This window comes from Rhamphochromis sp. 'chilingali', assembly GCF_963969265.1.
Source record: "Rhamphochromis sp. 'chilingali' genome assembly, chromosome: 13".
Classification (NCBI taxonomy): Eukaryota; Metazoa; Chordata; class Actinopteri; order Cichliformes; family Cichlidae; genus Rhamphochromis; species Rhamphochromis sp. 'chilingali'.
The window spans coordinates 5,767,059-5,791,621 of record NC_137940.1 but is presented as its reverse complement, the minus strand read 5'-3'; the positions used below and the strand labels follow the sequence as shown (position 1 = coordinate 5,791,621).

The 24,563-nt window shown below is 40.4% G+C and overlaps 1 protein-coding gene across 9 annotated transcripts in view; it reads left to right on the top strand.

The window, feature by feature from the left end:
• LOC308408365 (teneurin-3) overlaps positions 1-24,563 on the top strand; it is a 139,250-nt gene that overhangs the window by 102,036 nt on the left and 12,651 nt on the right. For all 9 annotated transcript variants that reach the window (XM_080900556.1, XM_080900557.1, XM_080900555.1 and 6 more), the window contains 7 exons: positions 1,493-1,612; positions 3,468-3,729; positions 4,681-4,948; positions 5,881-6,024; positions 12,942-13,191; positions 17,276-17,508; positions 19,197-19,351. In XM_080900556.1, coding sequence (XP_080756682.1) covers positions 1,493-1,612; positions 3,468-3,729; positions 4,681-4,948; positions 5,881-6,024; positions 12,942-13,191; positions 17,276-17,508; positions 19,197-19,351 — 1,432 coding nt within the window. The remainder of the gene's footprint in view (positions 1-1,492; positions 1,613-3,467; positions 3,730-4,680; positions 4,949-5,880; positions 6,025-12,941; positions 13,192-17,275; positions 17,509-19,196; positions 19,352-24,563) is intronic.

The window sequence follows — 24,563 nt, the reverse complement described above, 5'->3', positions numbered from 1 at the left end:
TGACCAGAAGCAAATCCATTTACCAGCAGGGAAAATCTGAGTTGGGGAAACTAAATGAGTAATGCTCCCCCATGCCAGACTAACTACCACAGAGGTACCCTAAAGTGAAGCATTTAACCCCCCATCCCCACCCAACACTATAACCACCACTGCCGCTGCCATTTGCTCCAGTAACATTACAGTTTGACCAGCGGTAGAGGGTGAACTACATAAATTATAAATCTGCCACCATATGTGAACATCTGGTGACAGATTTATGTTTCCAACACATTGTTGTGTTGGAAACATAGACATAGTGTGTTCAAAAATTCTCTTTTTCTTCTTTTTGAACCAAACGTATACACACATTGTTGCCCACAGACTTTAAATGAGCAAAAGCCTCCGCTTTTGACTCGTCACTGCCTAACACTGTATGTGTTCTGTATTCCAACTGCATTTTTCCTTTCACATCTAGAGTACTTATGGCTTCACCTTATAAAAAATCGCTGTGGCGATTCTGTTGTGTTGTAGAACTGCTTTTCTTTTTCAAAACCCTTCATTTTTTTCCATTTGTGACAGTTTGCCTCGAGCATTGAATTTTGTTGTTCTGAATTCCTATAAAGTGCCTTTTGACACGTCACTTGCCTGGCTTTGCAACTTCTCACATCAAGAGGATGTCTGTAACTGAGCTGAAGAGCTCATTCCAACACAATTCTTGTTGATATATTATCTTTCATCACAAGTATTACTACAGACATTTATCACGCTAGCGAACGCAAGACTTCAGTATGACACTGACAAAAGGCTCTTTTTCAGAAGCAACAGCACTTGCTGGAATAATCACACTTGGATCACACCCTCTTCAAATACAATTTAGGGGAAATTCCAAATTCAGCAAGGTCAGATAACAATACTGTGAATATTTCACTCGTGAATCTCATTTGATAGCCTCACTGCTGGGTGTATTGTACACTTCATTTACCGAGTTGACTTTACTGAGGAGACTGATAATTTAACTGTGAATGTTGTTGGCTAGAGAAGATGCTGTGTGTTTACACTTTATTCCCACAGTTTTCTGCAATGGCCTCACAAATTGAAATGCCCTTACAGCTATACGTAGTGTGTTCAGTTGTGTCTTGTCATAACAGCACCTATTTTTATATTGCGCATTAAATGCATGAAAAAAATCTATATTTGCATTCTTGTGGAATATAAATGCTGCAATACGAGTGCAAGACGCTGCAAAATCTTAACAAGAAGCCCTCAACCGACTGATTTATGGGTCCTTAAAAGCAGTAAACAGACACAGAGAGTGGCTCTGTTAGGTGCCGTTTTCATGAGTAACGACCACTGACGTGTGTGTGTTCTTAACAATCAGTAAGTCATACCTCTTAGCTCATGCCTCGGGCAAGGGGATGACAGTTGTGAGCAGTGCTGATGCGGTGGATGCTTGTTGACACCGGCTGGCATTGTTTGTTTACTCAGCTCTTTCTGTGTTTGTTTGCCCTCACAGCCTGGCATCAGTCATCCGGGGTCAGGTCCTAACGGGAGATGGGACACCGCTGATTGGAGTCAACGTGTCTTTTCTGCACTACTCAGAGTACGGCTATACTATCACACGGCAAGATGGCATGTAAGTTAGTTTCCCCTGCTCACGTGCATCATTAGGGGCATACAACGGAAAACACAGTCATCTTTACACAACGATCAACAAGTGTACAAGCAGACACCCAGCCAGCTCAGTCTTGGGTTTTAACCTTTGCCCTGGCGAAAATATATTTGTAGCATGTCCTGCTGTCCCCAGACTCGTGTGGAAAAATCCAAGAAAAAAAGGCTGTCCAGCAGAGGAGGAATTGTCCTGGCAGTTATCCAAAATGTGCTCAAAACAAATCGAAACAGCAGCACATTGTGCCCTAGAACAATTCCTCATGCAAATGTCACAGTGGTGGAGGCCATTTTGAACCAGGCTGTTTAAAATGCATTGAATCAGCAAGGGTAGAATCAATCTGCCCACAGTGTAGTAAAACATGGGATTACTGCCTGACCTTCTCGTGCTATTACCACAGACTGGCTATTAATAATGGGAGTGCAAATACATACAAGACAAACGTATGTCACACATTTTACAGCGAGCGTTCAGCTCAGGTAGGAGCTTCATTTCGCACATGGTCGTCAGAGATTATGAACCGAGCCTTCGTTCGAATTCAACAGATAGAAACCATATTTATGTGCTGCCAATGTGGAATAAAAGGCTTATTGAGTGGCAGAGAATTGTACAGCTGTTGTTATGAATCACAATCCTTGGGTCCCCAGATAGCCGAGGATTAGCTGATTTCTTCAGATATTCCGCCCTGTAACTCTTCTGACAAGGAGCGTGATAAATGGTCGGGGATAATCACACTTGGTTAGCCAACAGATCCGCTCAGTGTGTTAAGAAGGGGGGGGGCAGCATCAAAGCCTGGCCTCTTGCAGCTGTGAGCTCCCCACTGCCCAAAGTGGAAAGAGCTTGAGAAGGAAGCTGTTTTAGGTCAGCTGCACAGCTTGGTTGTCGCTGCGTGTGCGTGTGCACGGGTCCGGGTGCGTACATGAGATGTGCGAGTATTCAAATCTCCGTGTGTGTGTGTGTGTGTGCCTTTGTGGATGTGGATACATACAATGTCACTACGCAGATGCTTTACCCCCTGGGTAGTGGAGCACGCTGAATATATAGAGCAGCACTTCAAAGACTCGCCCTTCATTTCCAAACCAGTAACTTTTCCCTGAGTAATGTTGTACTAATTAAACCAGTTCACCAGTGAAAACTCCCAGAACTCTGAACCAAATTCAACCATAAAGTGTCTTCTAACACCACGCTGAGTAAACAGAAGTCCTAAATTAGATTCAGTGAATAATAATATTATATGGAGACTGAACAGAGGGATCACTTTGATAGGGAAAACTGCCTTTGAAAAAGGGATTATCAGCCTTAACATAAATATTTACTTTGCTACTTTGAACTTGAGGAGACATTTCAAAATTATATCAGTCTAAGTTTTCGCCATCATTAGTCATTAATAAAAAACAAATCCAAGGCGATGGTGGTGATTAAATCTGGAAATGTGCTAATGCTGCTAATGAAAGGTCAGTTACTTAGTCTCGATTCCTTTGGTAAAATAACTGATTATTGCAAATATTCTTTTTGGCTTTACATAAAAAATAAAGGTGTTTGGATGTTATGATGAAGTATTTGACTTGTTTTCAACGTATCATGTTTAATGGTTGTCTTTTTGACAGCTAAGAAACATGTATAGTATATAGTTCTATTGTAACGAATGGAAATGAGAGTCAAAATAATGAAAATTAAGTTCAAAGATGTAAAAGAAACCTCTAAAGATTTTACTGCAGAAGATGATTTCAGTATTTTTACATAATAAGTGCAGGTTATTCAGTTGCTGTTTCTATTTAAGCATTAAAATTCGTACGCTTCTATTTCCTTCCAACATTCGAAGGTTTGACCTCTTGGCCAACGGTGGAGCATCACTGACGCTGAGCTACGAACGAGCTCCCTTCCCCACATTGCACCGAACAGTGTGGCTGCCCTGGAACGTCTTTCATGTGATGGACACGGTGGTGATGAAGCGGGAAGAGAACGACATCCCCAGCTGTTACCTGACGGGCCTAGTCAGGCCCAACCCCGTCATCCTGGCCACACCCCTTTCCACTCTTTACAAGACCTCCCCAGAGGACAGTCCTATCATCCCAGAAACCCAGGTGAGATCCATGTCATAGAGGGGCATTGGATGGTGGTCAGTCCTAGATTTATTGGTATGACGCATTGTTTTGAATGACCTGTGTTTGAGTCCAGTATTACAGACAGCAATGCTGAAAATACACAAGCACAGAGTAACAATAATGCTGTTATCTTCCTTTCACCATGGCTTTCTTCCCTTTTTTAAACTGCGTTTTTTATAATCTTTTTTAAAACAGATTTGCCTTACACGATGCCTTTGGGCTTTGATTGAACCGAGGCATCTCCACTAAGCCATAAATTGTCTCATAGCAACACTGATAAATTCTAAGGGTACATTGCATGGAGGTTACATGCCTCAGGATTTGGTTTGTTTCCATTTGGCCCAAATCTATGTTGTAAATCCCTAAATGTAGAAGTTGACTTTGCAGCTTTTGCTGTTTTTACTGTTTGGAACAAATTCTGTCTGTGTTACATCAGAGGGATGAAATCAAAATCATTGGACATGCTTCAACATAAGTATAGTGTCGGTATGTGAGGCAACCAGGACGAAAACGAAAAAAATAAGAATGACTTCTGTCAATTATTAGTTGAGATGTTCAAATATTTTTTTTTCCCTGAGACTTTTAATAATGAAGAATTCATTTACTGCCTGTGGAGCTCAATTTGCATTTAGAAGATTGCAGTTTGTGGCTGGCATAAGTAAAAACTATTCTTTAAATAGTTTGGCTTCCTAAAAAGTTCATAATGTTTGACTGCTTAGAATAAAATGTATGTATTTCTAGCAACAAACAAGGTTTTTCTGAGATGAAATTCGTTTTAATGTGACCTGGATAATAAATTGTATGTATGTTATCCTGCATTTGAACTTATTGTCATTAAATACATACGTTTGTTGCTCCTATTAACTCTGTTACTTAAGTCTACTCCATGCTGTGGCTTTGGCACTGGTCTGACTGCTAATTAAATCTTAGGTCCTTCATGAGCAAGTGGCCATACCAGGCAGTGACCTCAACCTGGTCTACCTGAGCTCCAGGGCAGCTGGCTACAAGCCCATCCTCAAGGTGCTCCTGACCCAGGACCGTCTCCCCTTTGGCCTGATGAAAGTCCACCTGATGGTGGCCATCATGGGCCGTCAGTTCCAGAAGTCTTTTCCTGCCTTCCCCGACCTTTCTTACACTTTCATCTGGGATAAAACAGACGCCTACAATCAGAAGGTCTTTGGCCTGGCGGAGGCTGTGGGTGAGTTCCTGCTGTGAAGCTGCCTACTGAAGATGTTGTGTAAGCATAAGTTCACCGCCAGATACTTGTGCTACCTTCAGGCAGTGAACCTTAGTTGAACTTTTAAAGATTGATTTTACTTTTTTTAAATTGAGGGTTATTTAGCTGGGGACTGCTTTTGTTATCATGTGCAATAAAGATTGAGCAGGTGGTGTGAAATCCTGAAATCCCCCTGTGCTGCATTTTTGAAGGCCATTGCTCTTTTGCTGACTTCTTTGTTTTGCATGTATGATATTTCAGCAGCTGTGCACTTACTGAAATATTGCCTCTGAGGCAGAGGCCTGGAAAAAAAGGGGGAAAAACAGCCAAGGGTCAATAGTCAGAAATACTGATGAAAAAATAAAGTGACAGAATCTTTTCATGCAGAATATTTTGATTATTTTATATTATAACTGGTTAACTGAACATACTTATTTATATACTGGTGGGGTACAGACTTACATCTAGTACCACTTGCATCATCGCAGTTTACTGATAAAATTTTCAAAGCTCAACATGAACTGAGAGTTCAGAGAATTTTGCAGCATTTGTGATTTTTCCTAAAATGTGCTCCATCTGAACTTTGATCATTTCAATATTTCTTGCCACCTTATATTTTGATTATTTGGAATTGTGGTTTATTTGCATTTACACAAGATAAAACAGACAAATGAGAGGAGAATACATAAACTCCAAACAGTGCAGGCAAGACACAGAAACCCCATGGGCCTTCTAAACTCATCCCAGCTGGAGAAAATTAAACAGCCAAAGAGAAGGCAGAACCAGGAAATACAAGAAATGGCGACGACATGTACTGAATGTCTTATAAGCTACAAGCCTCATTGCTGCTATAAGTATCTTATAAGGAGGTTGTAACCTTGCTCACCACAGGCGTCTGCTGTCATTACTTTCAGTGTCAGTGGGATATGAATACGAGTCCTGTCTTGATGTGGTGCTCTGGGAAAAGAGGACAGCGGTGTTACAAGGCTATGAACTGGATGCCTCCAACATGGGCGGGTGGATGTTAGACAAACACCACATATTGGACATTCAGAATGGTAAGAAATAAACATGTATACAATATGCATGTGTGTCTGCAGAGATAGGTAGCCTCTTTGTGTTACAGGCAGGTGGTCTTTACCCCGAATCACCGCAATAAATACTTGAATCAAAATGAAAGATAGTTCGTCATCCCATCTGCAGATAATAGAGGAGAGTTTTGAAGGGCCGATCATTCACAGTAATGACTGAATAAATCAGCGAGTAAGCCACCAGGGTGCAAGGCTTGCAACGATTCTACACCACTCAGCTATTTTAGGAAGAAGACGGCCTTTTGGCGCTCACGAAGGCTTACACTTTTGATGAACAGGCGTCATGTTTAATTCTCGCATTAATTCAATAAACTTAATTAATTTCTTGCTCTGTCATCAATCAGATTCTCTTTAATCGGCAAGTACAATAAATGGACATGAGTTTGTCTTTGTTGAGCTGCTGCACAGTTATGAGAAAGGGGAAACATACGTAATGAAACTATCAAATATACCTACAGCAAAGTCACTGCTGGGTTACAGTACCAGGAGGTCACACTCTATAATCTGGAGATTTCAGCCAGCACACTATTAAGGGGTTTCAGTATGTTACTACTGTGGAGGCAGTAATATGACTGCAATTATAGGAAGTGTGCCTCAGGGCCTCGGGCTAGTGAGTGCATTGTCAGTTTGCCAGACTGCTGTTTTGACATTAAACCCACTTCGGCTCACAACCGTTGTTCCAGTTGTCCAACACAATTTGTGTCCTTTTCATCTCGAAAATAGTCGAGGTCAGTCCGTAGTCTCACACTGTCAGAGTGGAGTTGGTGAATACATATTTTGTTTTCATTCGAATAGGTTTTATATTTTTGTTTGGTTTTTTTGGCATAGAAAGCTGATCTTGGCTCATTTGGAAGTAAAATGAAGCATTTTTAAAATCCCTTGAAAAATGGATCTTTATAGTTAACAGAGCACAAACTCATATAAGATTCCTTTGTTTTGCCACGAGCAACAAGTGCATCTCAGAAAGGAAGTTACAGATTTGGTAAAGGTTTTATCACTTTCTTTTACCTAAACTAAACAGAATTGCTTTGAGGAAATGAATTGCACTTTTGCAATAAAATGTACATTCTTTTGGTGCAGAACAGGGTTTTTTTTTTATTATATATGCTCATCAGCTAGGTGGGTGAAACTAATCAGTATTAATCCCTTCAAAACATCAGTAAGCACGTACTGTGCTAGTGATGGGTACCACTCTACAAACATCGCCCACTCAGAGGTCAGACTCTGCACTAGCAGGTGTAAGTATTGAACTTTTATGATGAATTGTTCTTTACAGAGCTTTGTTTGAGCAGAACGAAAATTAATAACAGCATAGAAAAACTTTTAGCCCTTTTTTTAGCTTTTATCAGGCCACTTGTTGGTTTTCAGATATATCATAGAGTTCCATCATGTTGAAAGAATGTCAGTAATGGCTGTCACTGATGCTTTAGATCATGTGCATTAGACTGAGTGTTTTTACAATGAAAATGTATTATCGTCCATCACATGCAAAGCTTTACATTCAATATTCTTCAAAGGCTTGGATCCTAAGAGCCACGACCTCTATTTTAAAATAATATGAATTTGTCAATATGATAAAAAATGTGTATAAGACACTCTGAGTAGCTCTATAGTGAGGCTGAACCTATAAATTATGATCATAGATTTAACAGCACACAGTTAAAAGATCTGTGTGGCTGTTTGGGAATTAAAAGAAACAGTTGTTTTTATGAGTGTCTGTGATTTTAATGCTAAATTTGAAAATGTAAAAATGCAGCATGTGCTGAACAGTTACATTTCTTAAGGTCTCTGTATCGCCACAGCTTTGATGTGTTGTGTAAGGAGGTTCACATGAGTTTTGGAGCCCCCTTACAAAGCCTCTGCAACCACCCAGCACTAAAGTATAAATCTGGTTCTTTCTTGTGCCGTTTTATCCGGATCCATCAAACTTTTAAGTGAACCACTCAGATTATTTTTGTGACCAGATATTTTGGCTACCAGAGGAGGGCTTTCTGTAAGGTGAAATGTTTGTGAACTCGTTTCTGCCTCCACAACTGGCAGGTACAGAACTATTCATCCCACAGCTACTCAGTGGGTTTGCACAGTAATATCATCCATGTGTTCTTCATATATATATAACAGGCGACTCAGAAGTCAGAGATTGCGAATGTGTGTTTTGTCAGAAATGTTTGTGGAAAACATGTCAGAGAAGCAGTTTCTTTGTTCAATCCTTGATGGTACTTTGTCCTGCTTCTTTGTTGAACATTAAAAGAACAGACATAGAAACCCAATCTGTCAAGCCACCCGGAACCTGAAGTTTGTGAAGTGTGCAAAAGAACACTGAAATATGCTTCTAGCTCGACTGCTGCTGGTGCAATGCGTTTCATCCCACCTGTCTCAAACTATAGCACACCCATCTCCAAAGCCTTCAGAGTGGCAGCATCACAGTTGGAGTTGTTGTGAGATGCATTTGTGATAACAGATAAGTGCAGCATGTGTGATATGCTAATGTATGCGGCATCCTTTATTAGATTGAGCTGTACCGTGTGTCTGGATTTATCAGAAAATCAAACGTTACTGTGCATGAAAAATCATCATGTGCGGGCTTGTTTTTGTACATGGAAACAGTGATGACAGAAATAAAACAAGAACCAGATGGTGTTGAGTGTTTTCTTATGCAGTAAATGCTGCAGCCTCCCCGAGGCTTTTTCACACTTTTCACTTGTCCTTTTACAACGGCGCCCTGAAAATATTTAAACTGACTAAATTTAAAAGATTCAAAAATAGCAAACTCGTGTTGTTTTGTCTCATTGATTCCTGTCTGACAGGAGCAATCAATTTGCCGAAAGGGTTTCATGCTCCAATCCTATTAGCTCACCCCAAAGACGGTGTGCTTGGTAAGCCTGTGAATTGTTTTTGTTAGCGACTTTGGCATGCTAGTTTATGCAGGGTTCACATCAAAGTGTCAAAAGCCAATCTGTAAACATATCTATGTTTGCGCTCACATTAATTGTTTTTACAGAGGTAGTGAGTCGGCACCTAGTTCTGCCTTGAATTCCCTTAAATTTTCTCAGTACAAACTGAATTATTCAGTCTCGCATTCAGCTACTTTTTGACATTTAAGATTTATAGCTCATGTGGGTTTTTGGGCAAGGAATGCAGTTCGATATCCTCGGTCAGCATGAAGATGAATCCAAATATCACTGTTTGCCTTCATTGCTGCTCCAGTATTGATTCTTTAATGCTGTAAACCTTGACTAATGTCCTCACCCAACATGCTAGCAAGCGGTGGTCCTCTGTAGCCGCACAGCGGTTTAGCTCCAGACATTTGCTATCGGTCTTTGTTGTGACTCTTGCTTCATTTTTGCACTACTTCTAACATCTGAGCACTTTTTATCACATCGTTTGTGTCAAAAGACCCAAGCAAAAAGCCCTCTCCGTCTCTGCCTCCACTCCAGTGCCTGTCAAACTAGATAAGGCAAATTGCTGGTGTCTGTGCTTTAGTCATGTCCTCCTGCCCCTCCTTTCTTCGTTACAAGTGGATAGCCCTTCCTCTCAATCTGCAGTTTGTCTCTATCTAGGGTAACATAGCTGATTCTTATTGGACACAGCCAGGGTTCAGCAATTCAGTATCTCTGAGTATACTTACTGTACAGCTCACGCACATGCTGCATTTGAAGCACCGAGATGTTTCCTGCCCACTTTTAGCCTCAATCAGGATCAGTGGGAGCCTCGGTGCTATCTCTGAGAATGACACTGTGCAAAGGAGAGTAGAAAAGGACAGGGTGCAATTAAGACGCACTCCCTCGCTTCCCCTACGAATCTCTGTACTCTCTATGTGTCACCAAGGTGACATTGCTAAGGGCGCTCCAATTTTTTTTCTTTTTTTTCCTTTTCTTTTTTCTTTCAGGTACAGAGGCTTGGCCTCACATTTGTACCATTAATCATCTCGAAAGCTGTGATGCTGACATTAAAGAATTTTTTTTTACCACTACATGCCTCAAATGAGCCTTTTATCAAACAAATTATTACCTTCTATAATGAGTCCAAAGAAAGAATCAATTCAGTTTGTAGGTGGAACAGTATTGTGTGTAGAGAAGAATTATAATTTCTATATACGGGCAGAAGGCAAAGTTTGTAAAGATGACATTCTGGTCCTTGCTCAAATATTCCTGTAATAACTCCTCTTCTTCTTCTGCTTATTTTTCCACTTTATTTTCTGTAAGAGAACATAGCCTTCATGGTTTCTCCACTTTTCATTCACTATAATTTATCATTATACACATTCATAGTTTTGATTGTTTTCTCTGTTTCTGCTATTATTTGGGAAATTCTGTGTTAATCCTGGAGTCTAACTGTGTCTGACTGTTTAGTAATGTGGTAAATGCTGCGTGACATGCGGTTACATTACATTATGGTTATTTGCTTGTTGGATGGAAGAGTGTTGGAGTGATCTTGGAGCAAGAGAGATAACAGACTCTCAGACTTTATAAAAAAAAATTTAAAAAGCTTTTTTTTTTTGTCCCATTTTGCCAAGTGAAACAGTGATTTCTCTTTCACCAGCTTCTATCCAGAATTTGAAACACGCCTCCACATATTCGTTTACTAATCAGTGAGCAGACACAATCCTAACGGCTGAGCCGTTCTGCTGCCATACTTATATTTTGAGTCTCCTCTGCAAAATCTGTCGAGGGAGCGCTTTTCGTCTTTACACTTCAGCAAAGTTTTCTTGCTGCAGAAACTGTATACTCTCCTTGTCTCAGGAGCGGGAACTTATTTCTAAGAAAGTTTTTATTTACAGTATTTCTTCCAAACTCAGAGCACAGTAGAGTAAAAGCATGAAATATTTATGGACATATGCTTATGAACTCTAAAGCCATTTTAGTCTGGACACTGTAGGAGTCCCCTTATTCGGCCTGGGGCAGTAGACAGTCAGAAGCCAAATTCCCATCAGTGCAGCTCTCCAGCTGAGACTTCACAAGCTTGATCCTTGCAACAATCATCAGCAGTAATGTGTCATGACCAAGTGCCCTTGAGGGAAGAAAGCTGCACCTTAATCTGCTCTTAAGTTAGAGGCAGACATTGTGTATGTGAGAAAATCATAGCAAAAGGATATACGATGGTATGCGAAGTGATAGTTTGGGGGGTAGCGGATGATTGATAAGTATATTTAATCCATTCCATTACACTGACTTATAGCTTATGGTAAGACTTATGTATACAGTAATGTGTGATGGAAGTGTAAATAAGAGAGGACCACAGTGGCGTGCCAAAACGACCTTAGCATTCTTCTTTTTCTTTACTTATTTATTTATTTTTGGCTCAATAGCTGTACCGCTGCAGCTGATCTACGTCCTACACACTGCGGTACATCTTAGATATTAAAAATGTCTTTGTCTTTTCTGGGAATGTTAGGAAGTTATTACACAAACAGACATTAAAATTCTAGTCAGATTACATAGTTTATTTGTTATTTGTGGCTCTGATTCGGGGTGCAGCCAAAACCTTTCAGTTCACTGAGTGTTTTCATCACACTGTGTGCTTTATTCAGTGAGCAGACGCATGGATCACAGTTCAATTAAAGTCCCAAGGTCGTGCGTTTGATGGCGTCACACGTAAAGCCTTCCCACGGACCTATTTGTCTTTGTTAGAGGCTCATGTATAATGCTTTCGGATACAAAAGACAGATTGGTCAGATCGTCCTGTCAGAGTCTCGCCAGACCGTGCCTTCATTTGAATTTGTCCTTCAATCAATTAAATCAATGAAAGGAACTAATCAGAGAAGGGACAAGCAGCGTGGCTGCATACTTGATTTCCCATACATCCAGGGTTACGATGGCTTATGGTACAGCGCTGTGGGAGAACGACAGCATGCGACCATTCAGAGGTGTCATAGATCCACTAATTAGGACAGAGGCAGTGTGAATTCACACAAGTTGCTGGATGTGAATAATTAAGTGCTTCCAGCATGCACTTCTTCCCTTTGATGTTTTTTTCCCCTTTGAAGAGAGTCCCACTATATCAGCACCCTTTAAAAAGCCAGTTATAGCTGCCTCTTGTTAAAATATTAAGCTTTAGTGACTCACCAAATACGGTGAGTCCTTAGTGAAATGCACTATTATTAGGGGGTGGTGCACTGCACTGTATTTATGTCTACCGCCTCTTTGTGACTAGAGGAGAGCAGGATCCCTGTTAAGTTAAAAGAAAATAATTTTACATAATGTATACTTCAGCTTTGCGGAGAGTTTCAAGGAACCCACTAAAACAGCTGTAGAGCATTTCCCAGCATTGAAGTATTAGGTTATATCAGTTAAAACAATGATTAAGGCTAGTTCCCCGTGTGCTGCCTTGACTCCCTGAACTATTTAAATCAGATTGCCTGAGTTTTATGCAGTATAAAATAAACCAGTCATTTGGACTATAATTTGTTACCTCTCATTTAAAAATAAACAGCAGTTTGTTCTGAAACATAATTTTCTGATGGCTTATGCAGAGTACTTTAGATCATGAATTTGAAAATTATCTTTGCACATTCTCTTTATGTTTATACCGTTATGAAATGTGCGGTGTTTGTTAGGTCTAGTGAGCTTAGCAAAGATGCTGCAAGCTGAAGTAACAAAAACACACAGTGCCACCACTGTTCTTTCTCTTTATTAATTAGACATAATGTTAAAAGTTAATTTAAAGTAAGTGTGAGTCTTTATGTCAAGCTAATTACCTCTTAGTTCCAGCTCTGTAGTTAACACCAAGCATGTTACCTAGAATGGTGAACAGTTCCTTTAAATACATTGTTTTAGCAGATTTGAACTACTTTATATTTCTGTTTTATCTGGATTTGTCTGGCTAAATTTTCAATCCTGTAAATTAGTGTTGTTGGGTTTTTTTGTTCTTTTTTTCCCCTCCAGGCATACTTTACAAAGGGAGTGGGGAGAACCAGTTTATCTCTCTCCAGCCCCCTGTGATTTCCACTGTTATGGGGAATGGACGGCGTCGAAGCATCTCGTGCCCCAGCTGTAATGGGCAGGCCCAAGGCAACAAGCTCTTGGCACCGGTGGCTCTGGCATGGGGTATTGATGGAAGCCTGTATGTGGGAGATTTCAACTACATCCGCCGTATCTACCCATCTGGCAATGTCACAAGTATCATGGAGCTGAGGTGAGGCTCATTTGTATGGGTTTTGTAATGCGCTAGACAGTTTACAAAGTATGTCATGTATTATGCAACAACATATTAATTTCAAGATTTAACTGTTAACCCTTGAATTTATTAAACATAACTAAACTTGAATCTTCATTTACGCAAACGGATAAATAAAAAACTGCATATGCATCGTCCACATTTTTATAAGAAGAAGCCACATACTGTACCCGACCCCAAAAGTGTGAACGAGAATATGAATCCCACATTTGTTCGGCGTGGAGAGGGAGACTGAAAGGGCATGGTGGACAGATTTTCAGTCACACAAATCTTTCCCCTGGCCGTAGAAATTTGAAATCTTTTACCAATCCATCTCCATAATTAGGAAAGACATCCTGTCTTCAGCGTGTAATTGGGATGATTTACGCCCTCATGCCAAGTTGGCTTTTCACAGCAATGACTCTGATTCGGCCAGTTGGCTTATTTCAGAGTAGCAGATGTTGATTAAATGTACATTGGACCGTCACCCTCCATGAGACACATACATGACAAACATATGAAAACTGCCTTAAGAGGACCAAGGTCACCACACTGTTGGCAGGTTGTGTTCATGCACTGATTTGGGAGTTAATATTAGGTTTACAAGGGTGAATGATTCTTTAAAATCTAAAATGAGCAAGTGGTTTGGGCGAAAAAAGAAAAAAGGCCACCAGAAATGAGTCAATATACCTGCACAGGTATAGTTTAAGACAGCATAGCTGTTGTGTTGGAAAGTATAAAATAATATAGATGGGGAAAACGTGTAATGCAGTAAACAAGCATGCATGCTCAGTAGCCCGTCACTAGATAAATAATACTTTAAGAAATGGTTTATGACTCTAAGCAACTATTTTACTCTGTTTACGGGAAGAGGAGCATAAAACACTACACTGAAGACTTGTGTTAGCCTTATTAAATTTAGTCTGACATAAGGAAAAGCAATGTCTCTGTTCACAATAGATGGCAGTTGCAATACATAAACCGCATAAACCAGTGCAGCAGGTGAAAGTCCATGTTTCTTTGCCTAATGTGTGGTATCATTCATAGCTTGGAGAAACAGAAGCGGCTGAGTTCGCTTATTTAGAATTTGCTGTTCTCTCTCAAACATTCAAAAACCAAAGTGGGTTGAGTTTCCGCTACGTGTCATGCAAGTTTCCTTGGTAACAGTACAAAAGTTATTCCCTCAACCTTTTTAAGTAAAGTGCAACATCTGTGTTGAGATTCTGCCTTCAGTGTTCAGCAAAGGGACAGAATCAATATTTCAATATGTGAGGTTAAAATTGAGAAATCCAGTGGTAATGGAGGATGATCGCAAGAGTGCACGCTTTCCTCTCTGCGTCTACTTTCTGCCAAACTGTCACTGACTTTCTCTAGTGGCTTTGTTGACTTCAATGAGACTACTTTGCACTCCTGTTTGTTTGTCTTTCTTCCTTTAATAGACTGTGTGAAGAAAAATGCTATTTTTAAGCTTGTTTTAGTGCAAATCTTGCTTTTAATTAGCAATAAAATAGTCAAGCCTGATTCATTCCTATGATTAAGTAACAAAAAAAGAAAGAATAATTGAGTAAAAACTTGAAAATCAAACTATCCCTTCAAGATATACCAGTTTCATTGTCTTTTTCCTCTTTTTCTGCTTCCTTTGCATCCTATCATAGAAATAAAGACTTTAGACACAGGTAGGTGTATTGTCTTAGTGCATGTTTTGTTGTTTTCTTTCTGCATGTCATCATCCTTGTAAATATATGAATAACCTTCCCCTTTACAGTCGTCTTTAGCAGCAGTGATTATCATGTATAATTGTAACAGAACAATTATAGCTTGATTACATCTCAGCAAGATAAAGAGTGCACCGACTGTCAGAATTAGTGATTATTGACATAGTGTAAAACATTCAACTTTCATGCAGGTAATCACTACGTGTGACGCAGTCCAACTCAGAGCGCTGCAATAAACAGTATCATTGTGAAGCTTATGATTACATTTCCATCTGACAGATGTTCTCTTGTAGAGGGACTTACACAACTGCTTTGCATTCCTGATTAAGACAACAGCACTCTATCAAGCGAAGCTACGGAACACATTTCATACATTCCACTGGTGTAAGAGCAGGATTATGGAAAATGCGTGTGTGACTTTTTATATGAATTTAAGATTAATTTGCTTAACTCACCTGGTGGGCTTTAATTCTGTTTTACTTCTTGAATTCAGATTCGCTGTATTTCTCATTTCAAACACTTGGCAGAGAGAAGGAGGGATATGTGGAATGGCATTTACAGATAAACCTAAAAAAAAGAAGAGAGAGACAAGAGTCGGTTATAAATAAGGTAAAACAAAAAGGCAGTGAAGGGAGCATAGAGGCAGAGTGACGTGAAAGTCTTGACACCACAAGAGCTGCTGAATACTGGATCAGTCAGACAAATCAGATTGCCTGCAGAACAATGCCAGCTACCAAGAGTTTGTGATAGTTTCATCAGAGGATGACTACCACCTGCGCTTGCACCTGGGACAGGTACGGTGAAACTTTTGAGCTACAGGGGAAGATGAATAATTTGAGAACAGACACAGTCACTGGTTAATCCTATAGTCAAGCAGCAGCTTTTTTATCATTGATGGCCTTGGCACAAATGATACAATTTTATCACAAACACATGGCAAATCCTTCACAACTTACATTTTTAAAGGAAATGACCAAATAAGCTTCACACAGGTAATATTTATTATATGACCGTTTGATTGGACTGTATAACACCATACTGGTGTCTCCGTTATTACGCCCACCCCCTGAAGATTGACTGTAAAAGAAAGGGTTACTAATGTTTAACTTGTTGAATTCTTTATGGAACTTTGATAGCAGCCACCTATTTAGGGCATTTACTTTGACTCATAATAGCTGTCAAATTTTACGACTCCATCTTCATCATTTTACAAAGATGTTTCATTGCCACATTTATTTTGCCGTCACATTATCCACTTCCATTGCCGGTCAGCATTGAGAAAGGTACCATTAAGCTGGAGTACAAGCAGAGAAGCCATGTTTACGACTGCGCTGTAAAGCACTCGCTTTTTCATGTTAACTGCCTCTGTTGTATGTATCCATCCTGCCTTAACTGTAGTTCTTAAATATGTCGAGTTTTTTAAAAATGTGACAGTAAATCACAGTTTTGATAGCTTCTTTTTAAAAGTATAAATACCAGTTGATAGTGTGTTGTAAATTCGTTTGATTCTTTGTCCCATTATGTGACAATTGAATGCAAATAGAAACAAGAATTCATTAGTAGTTGCATGTTGTTAACATAAGCCAGTCATTTCTGTATTTCCAAAGGCTTCTTCCCACAGGGGAGTGATAGGAAATGAAATGATCTGCTGCACAAGTTGTCAATTTGTGCTTTGTACACCGAAACCCCACTGCAGTGGTATCCTGTTGAATTTTGTTTGACTCCCATCTATTCAACCTTCTCTCTGTTTCCACTCTTTCATCCTCAAAGGCTCTGCTCTTCTTTCACTGTTATGGAAATTTCTCACAGTTTCTTGCAAAATTCAGAATAAACATTGTTTCTTGCTACCATTTACTTTACATGCACATGACAATTTTTGCTATCTGGGTCTTAAGGTTTGTAATTTATGCAACAACTGGACCGAACAAAGTTACACTTAATTAGGAAATGAACACTCTGTATCACTGGTACTAATTAATGCCACTACACTTAAGATATATACTTTAATGTACTGCCTCTTGGATGTTCTGAAAGTACTTTCTACCTATACTGCATATACACCTATGCATACAGATGAAACGACTTGAGAAATTCACTGTGCTCTTCATATTACTCTTAACTCTTAATGGGGAGGGATTTTCAGAGAGAAAAATCTGGCTAAATTTCATCAGGGTTAGCTGAAGTTTAGAGGTAGATTGAGGTATTTCAGATATTAAGGCATCGATCACGTTTTAGGAGCAAATTGTTGCCATTAAAGTACAATCTGGCTGGACTGTTAGAAAAAGGCTTTTAAAGAAAAAACCTTTCTCCAATTACAGTATATAACTGAGTTATCATCTTGAATGCAGTAACAACCCAGCACACCGGTACTACCTGGTGACTGATCCAGTGAGCGGCCAGCTGTATGTGTCGGACACAAACTCCCGGAGGATCTACCGACCCAGAACTTTGGCTGGAAGCAAGGATCTGCCGTCAAACGCAGAGGTGGTAGCGGGAACTGGCGAACACTGTCTGGCATTTGATGAGGACCACTGTGGCGATGGCGGCAAAGCTCCAGAGGCCTCTCTCATTGGACCCAAAGGTATAATTTAAAACTAATGAAGATACTGTATTCAAATGAAGGGGCTGAACACATTGATGAGTTTCTCATTCAGGAGTGGCATCTGCTAGATTTAAACTTGGGCTTTGAGCTCTGTGCCAAGAACCGGCTCACTGATTTTAATGAATGAAATTCGGTTGCGATTCATGTGTTATCAATTCAGATTACTTCCATACAACTAAGAAAAACAGAGATGCTTTGTTAATTAAGGCTCTGCACTGCTGCTCCCAATCAAAAAAGTTGTTGCAGAACTGGTTTTGAATATTTGTATATTGCTTTTAAAATCCTTAGAATTATTACTTTGTTTCTTAAAGAGGCTTTTTTTTCTCCCACAAAAAGCTCCTGCTGTCAGAAACCCACTCTACACAACCTGTTGTCCACATTCGAATATCACATGGTCATTAGTGGCGTGATTGCTCACTTTTCCATAAATTCTTCTGGAAGAAAAGGCAAGGATGAATTGTTGTGCGCACTAGTTGTTGCCCGCTCTGAATGCCAACTGCAATAGCTCAGCTTCAGCTGGGTGATAAAGGCTTGAGCGGAGGCAATCTGAGGGAGCGACTCTAATGATGGAGTGGGTGGAAGCCGGGACCATAGAAGAAACAGCAGATGGCTCCTTTTTTTCTCCTCTCAGACATGTGCTGAACTCTGCTCAAATGTGACACTTTTCATCTGTCTGAGAATCTCAGACTGTCAAATAGCCAGCTCCCTAGGATTCACCGTGGGCTCCCTCGGCTCATCAATGTTTTAGCAGAAAGCAATCTTGTGCAGACCTAGCCACAGGTCAAACCAAATCACTCACCTTCCATAGAAGCTTTTAAAGACTTCATTGAAAAAGAAATAATACTCTGGAGGTAGAAGTGAAGTTATAGTATGTTCAGACCGGTAGAAGTCCTTCAGAAAACTATAGATCATGCTAATTACAACATCCTGAAATCTCAGAAATTAAATTTAAATTGTAAATAGAAAAGCGCAGAACATTTAAATCTCTGAATGTGAGGTATGGCCGAGGTCTCATATTAAACAGCACAGTGGCATGGAAAGTGATGTGGAGGCTTGCATAGTCTGTTAATGTATTTTCCCAGTTTGGGACAAATGGTTATTGCAACTCCACACTGGCTTGGCTCCAGCTTACGACTCTGAGCTGACTCTCAATCACCGAGACAATTTAGTCCACAGTTGTCACCGAGGCAACTGCCTGTCTTTCACCTCTTTCATCCAAAACTGTCTAAAGCTGTCATTTTCATTCCCCTGCTTATTTATTTCTCAAATGGTGTGCAGATTGTTGATGATTGCCGACGTAAAAAAAAAATCTCCACAAAGCACCACTCATTGACATCCCTACCTCCCGAGGTCTCTTTTGGACAGGAGGGTTACGAGACAAGGCAAAGTGCATATATACCGTATGAATACAGCCTTTCCCACTTCTGCCTGTGAAATTATTTAATAGCAGAAAAGCAGACTGTGAATTATTGATGGCTTTGCTTTTTGCAGTGACCTGAATAATGGGAAGGCAAGCTTGACACATGTATCCATCGTGTTCTGTCCACTGAGTCATGCAGGCATAGATGCAGCGTATCTAACATGTTTTTTTTTTTTTTCCTGTTATCACAAGCTTTTTCCTTTGCACTTCTCTTCTCCATTCTCTCCCTCTCACCTGTTTTCAACAGGCATTGCAGTGGACAAGAATGGGCTGATTTATTTTGTTGATGGCACCACAATCAGAAAAGTGGACCAAAACGGCATCATCTCCACTTTCCTCGGTTCGAATGACCTGACATCGGCTCGCCCGCTGACCTGTGACAATAGCATGGACATCAATCAGGTGACTTAAACACAGAAGTGCCAGCCGGTTCTTAGTATGACCAGTATGGTGCACCCATCATTGTACCCCTTCAGTATGGTTACTGACATGTGTTGTTTGACTGCTCTGTATGATATGCTGTATAACTGCATACTGTACATGCACTATGACTACTGGTTTTCAAGAGAGCGCTCCGTACAAAGCCATGTTTCCTTTGCCAAGGGCAATTCTTTGTGTGTGTCAGTAAGCAGGACTAAGCAAAAATTATGAAGCCGTATTTCATGAAAACGTGTTGTAGAGGTGGAGAATAAGATAAGATAAGATAAGATAACTCTTTATTGTCATTGCACAGTCATACATAGTACAGTAGTACAATGAAATTGGAAAAACTGTCCTACGTCGGCACTACATATAACACAACACGACACGATATGACACATCACAACGTAACAAACAACACAACACAGTATATTAACTTAGTATAAAAAAGAAGAATAAGTGTATGTGTATTGCACACTGTTATTATTGCACATTAATTATTATTGCACCTTGTTATAAATATAAATATTATTGTTATCGTTTTAAACATTGTTACCTCCCCCTAAAAAGTCCAGGGAGGTATCCAGTCAGGTCAGCTATTTACATTGATCAGGGCTATTGCCCTGTTGTAAAAGCTGTCCTTGAGTCTATTTGTTCGGGACCTCAGCAGCCTGAACCTCCTGCCAGACGGCAGCAGCTTAAACACCCGGTGTCCTGGGTGTGTGCAGTCCCGTAGGATGCTGCGTGCCCTCTTGAGACAGCGAGTGCTGTACAGGTCCTTCAGGGAGGGAAGAGGATGTCCAATGATTTTTTGGGCCATGTTGATGACCCTCTGGAGTGCCTTTCTGTGTGCTGTGGTGCAGTTGGAGAACCACACACCGATGCAATATGTCAGCACACTTTCAATGGAGCAGCGGTAGAAGACGGTCAGCAGCTCCTTCTTCAGGTCCATTTTTCTGAGGATTCTCAGAAAGTGGAGACGCTGTTGGGCCTTCTTTAAGACCGCAGAGGTGTTAGAGCTCCATTGGAGGTCTGTGTCTATGTGCACACCCAGAAACTTGAAACTGGAGACCCTTTCCACGCACTCCCCGTTGATGCTGACAGGCTGCAGCTCGGACTTCCTCCTTCTGAAGTCAACTACCAGTTCTTTTGTTTTGGTGGTATTGAGGTCCAGGTTGTTGTCTGCACACCAATCTGACAGCCTCTGAACTTCAGCTCTGTATGCAGTCTCATCTCCCCCTGAGATGAGCCCCACCACAGTGGTATCATCTGCAAACTTGATGACTGTGTTGTCTGGGTGGGAACTAACACAGTCATGTGTGTACAGAGTGTACAGTAGGGGACTCAGTACACAGCCTTGTGGAGAGCCGGTGTTGAGGCTGAGGGCTGAGGAAAGATGAGGCCCCACTCTAACTCTCTGTACACGGTCTGAGAGGAAGTCTCTGATCCAGCGGCAGGTGGTGGAAGGAAGTCCAATTTCCAGCAGTTTATCTATTAGTCTGTCCGGGAGTATCGTATTGAAAGCAGAGCTAAAGTCAACAAAGAGCAGCCTGGCGTAACGGCCCTGCACTTCCAGGTGAGAGATGGTGGTGTGGAGCGTTGTAGCAATGGCATCTTCAGTTGATCTGTTAGCTCTGTATGCAAACTGGAGCGGGTCGAGTGTGGGTGGCAGGCAGGACATGATGTGACGTCGGACCAGTTTCTCAAAGCACTTCATTATAACAGGTGTTAGAGCAACTGGTCGGTAGTCGTTGAGGCTGCTAATGTTAGTACGCTTTGGCAGTGGGACAATTGTGGCTGACTTTAGGCACGGCGGGATGCAGGACTGGGACAGTGAAGTGTTGAAGATCTTAGTGAAGACCCCAGCCAGCTGGTCTGCACACTCTTTTAGGACCTTTGCGGTTACCCCATCTGGTCCGGTGGCCTTCCTGGGGTTCACTGCCCTCAGTGTGCGCCTCACCTCATATTCCTGCACTATGAGGCTTGGGCTGCTGCTGTCCGATGTTTTTGCTGCTGCTGCCTCTGGTCCCTTCACCTCAAAGCGTGCGAAGAAGTGGTTCAGCTCCTCTGCAAGCTCCGCGTTACCCTCAGTCAACGTGGTATTGCCAGGTTTGTAGTTGGTTAAGTGCTGAACTCCCTGCCATACCTGTCGTGAGTTGTTGGTGGTGAAGTGGTCTTCGATCCTTCTCTTGTACGCTGCCTTGGCCTCTCTGATGCCTCTTTTCAACTGAGATCTGGCTGCACTGTACTGCATACCATCACCGGATCTAAAAGCGGCGTCACGTTGCTTCAGCAGGACCTGGACCTCTTTAGTCATCCAGGGTTTCTGGTTGGAATACACCCGGAGACGTTTGTCCACAGTGACACTGTTGACACAGAAGTTAATATATGAGAGCACTGATGTTGTGTGCTCTTCAAGAAAAGGACACATTAAATTTTTGTGGAATAAAATGTGAAATAGGGTATTAGCCTTGGCACTGTCCTTCTTCTTTTTTTTTTTCTTTTTTTTTTAACCTCAGCATCTATATTATTATCAAGAATCCTCCAAACTCTTAGGTAAAATAGCTTTTTTACATGCAGCTCGCTCTTCCTGGAACCTTTTGCAATTAAATTTGAAATTGCAAAAACTGCTCTCTTTCAGGGAATGGAAATCATTGCTGTGGAAAGTGTATGCACTCTTCTGGCTGCTAATATTTGGTAGTATATTAGAATCTGGATGTTTTAGCATAATTCATTTATTATTTGATGGCATTAAATCAGTCTTATTTGTGCTGGTGGTTTTAGATTGCCACTTAGGCTGTGTCTGTTTTTCACAGATGTAATCTTTAAAATTATTCTTACTGGGAACTTTCTTCATGGTTTAATAATTCTGTTTTTGTTTTATTCTGCAGTTTTGAGTTATTTTGTGTCACCTGCTCTGTGATGTGGTTCTGTAATATTTCAATTACAGCATCTTGGTCAGGAGACTTGGATAAAGAGGAGACTTTAAATATATGTACAGTTCCCGTTTATACAGCCGTAAAGAAAAAAAAAAAGAAAAAAAAAAGCAGTCAAATCAAAACAGTAAGATCAGTGGAATAAATTTACATTCCTAGAACACCAACATTATGAGGTGCTTGCTGAAGAAAGAAAGAAAGAGAAGAAGAAAATGCTCCTGTTTTCTGGCTCTCTCTCGCGCTCTTTGCACTCAATCCAACACGAGCAGAGCATTTTCTCTGAAAGCACAGGAGGAAAATGTGTGCTAGGAGGAGGATGGGATTTTGCAGGAAGTGGAAACATGAAGTGTTTATTGAAGAGATGAGTTTTCAGGTCACGGCAGAAGATATGGAGGGAAGAATAATTACTCAGTTTGGGGGGCTTGTTTTGATGTGGCTGGAGCTGAATTAGTGTTTAGTGTTCCACTAGAAATTCTCAGCATTGAGGACACTTACACCGCACATGATAATGAAGCAGCACTCGGTAGCAGGCTCGCTGCACATAAAACCTTTTCTTTGGCAGTACCTGAGGAGGGCCGGCTTTGTCCGACAAAATTTACTGCCTACCTGGGGTGACATAAAACCAGCACCCTGTCCCTACGCAATAGGTTAAAGAATTACAATACCATGACACCTCTTGTGCAGATTCCCTTGCTTAAACATTAATATCTTTTCTCATCTGGCTCCTTTATTTATGAAGAAAAATAAAAACCCCAAAAAAGCCTTTTATCATATGAAAATACAGGCATTCACATCCTCTTCTATACCCTGCTTCTGCAGAAAGTGAATTCTGAAGCGAACTACATAAGCAGCCCGAGATGTGAATAGAAGAGTTTTTAGAGAACCAGTAAGCAGCAGATTGGCAAAGCTAATGGTTCAGGAAACAACTTTGTGGGTCCATGACACTGTCCATAATAGAGTCCTTTGAATTTGACCTGTCTACTGTTAGTGGTTTCTTGCAAGCCAGCCCAAAGTGTTTTCTTCTTGTTCCTTTTAACTAACCAGATTTACATTTTGATTAGATTCCTAATGTTTTAATCTAGACCGGCTTACAAAAAGGCAGAGTACAAGGCTACAAACCAAACATGGCAATGGAAATTATCTACATTCACAACCAAAATAACTCCAAGAACAGATATCGCAAGTGGTGTCCTATTAAGAGGTTAGATAATAAGAGAAACACATTTGAGTTTGGGAGAAAATAAAATGGCGTTTAAGGCAACTTAAGAACATTTTTAACATAAACAGAAGAGAAAGCAATCAGTGTTTGTGTACACGCGTGGGTGGTGAACATGAAGCGGGTGAACATAAAAGAACATGGGGACAAAGGATTAAACTTGTCACTTTTTGCTAATTAACCAAGTCATTTGGTGTAAGCCAGTAAAAACATGGTTTTGGCGAGACTGTGTGATCTTCAGGCATCCAAGCTAGAGAAGTGGCTCAGTGCAGTTTTACTTCAGGCAGCCTCAAAGGCATCATGTTTTATTATTAATCACCCTGTGGAAAAGCACAATTCAGGAGTGTTTTGACAGTTTTAATGACACTGTCAAGTGTTCCTCTGACTGTGAGGTGTCCACACTTGAAAAAGACCAGACTTTGAATTTCACTCAACTTTATTTAGACCAACTAGTTTGATAGCTGGTAGGTAGCAGCAGGTAAAAAACCTTTCAACACAAAAATAAAGAACATTTCATTAACCATTCAGATAAATTACACAGAAGACAGATGAAATAACAAAATACACTTCAGTAAAGCCATTTACCATGTGGTTAACTGTGTTAATTTAACTGTGGTTCTTAAATAAATATACACAATGTGTCTTCTTTGCATTTAACACTTTTTTATAAACAATTGTATTTTAAAGTATACATTTTAGAGTTCACAAACATTTTAATAGACTTTAACTAAGGATTTTCTTTACAAAGAATTATTTTCTTTAAATCAAAACCAAACATTTATTCACTAGTTTTACGATCCACCCAAGGATTTGGGGTAACTATTTTTAATATTAATTAACATAAATATGTGGGAACACTAACTGCACAAACAATTTATTCAAACTTAAACATTCATTTTTGTCAATATAATTAAACTTAAATGCAGCAACTATTTCCCTAAGCGTAAAACATTTGCACAACTGAGCTTCCATAGTCCCAGATATATCTGCAAAAGCAAAATGTGAACTCAAGAGCTTACCGATAGCCTGTCTTGTTCAAAGT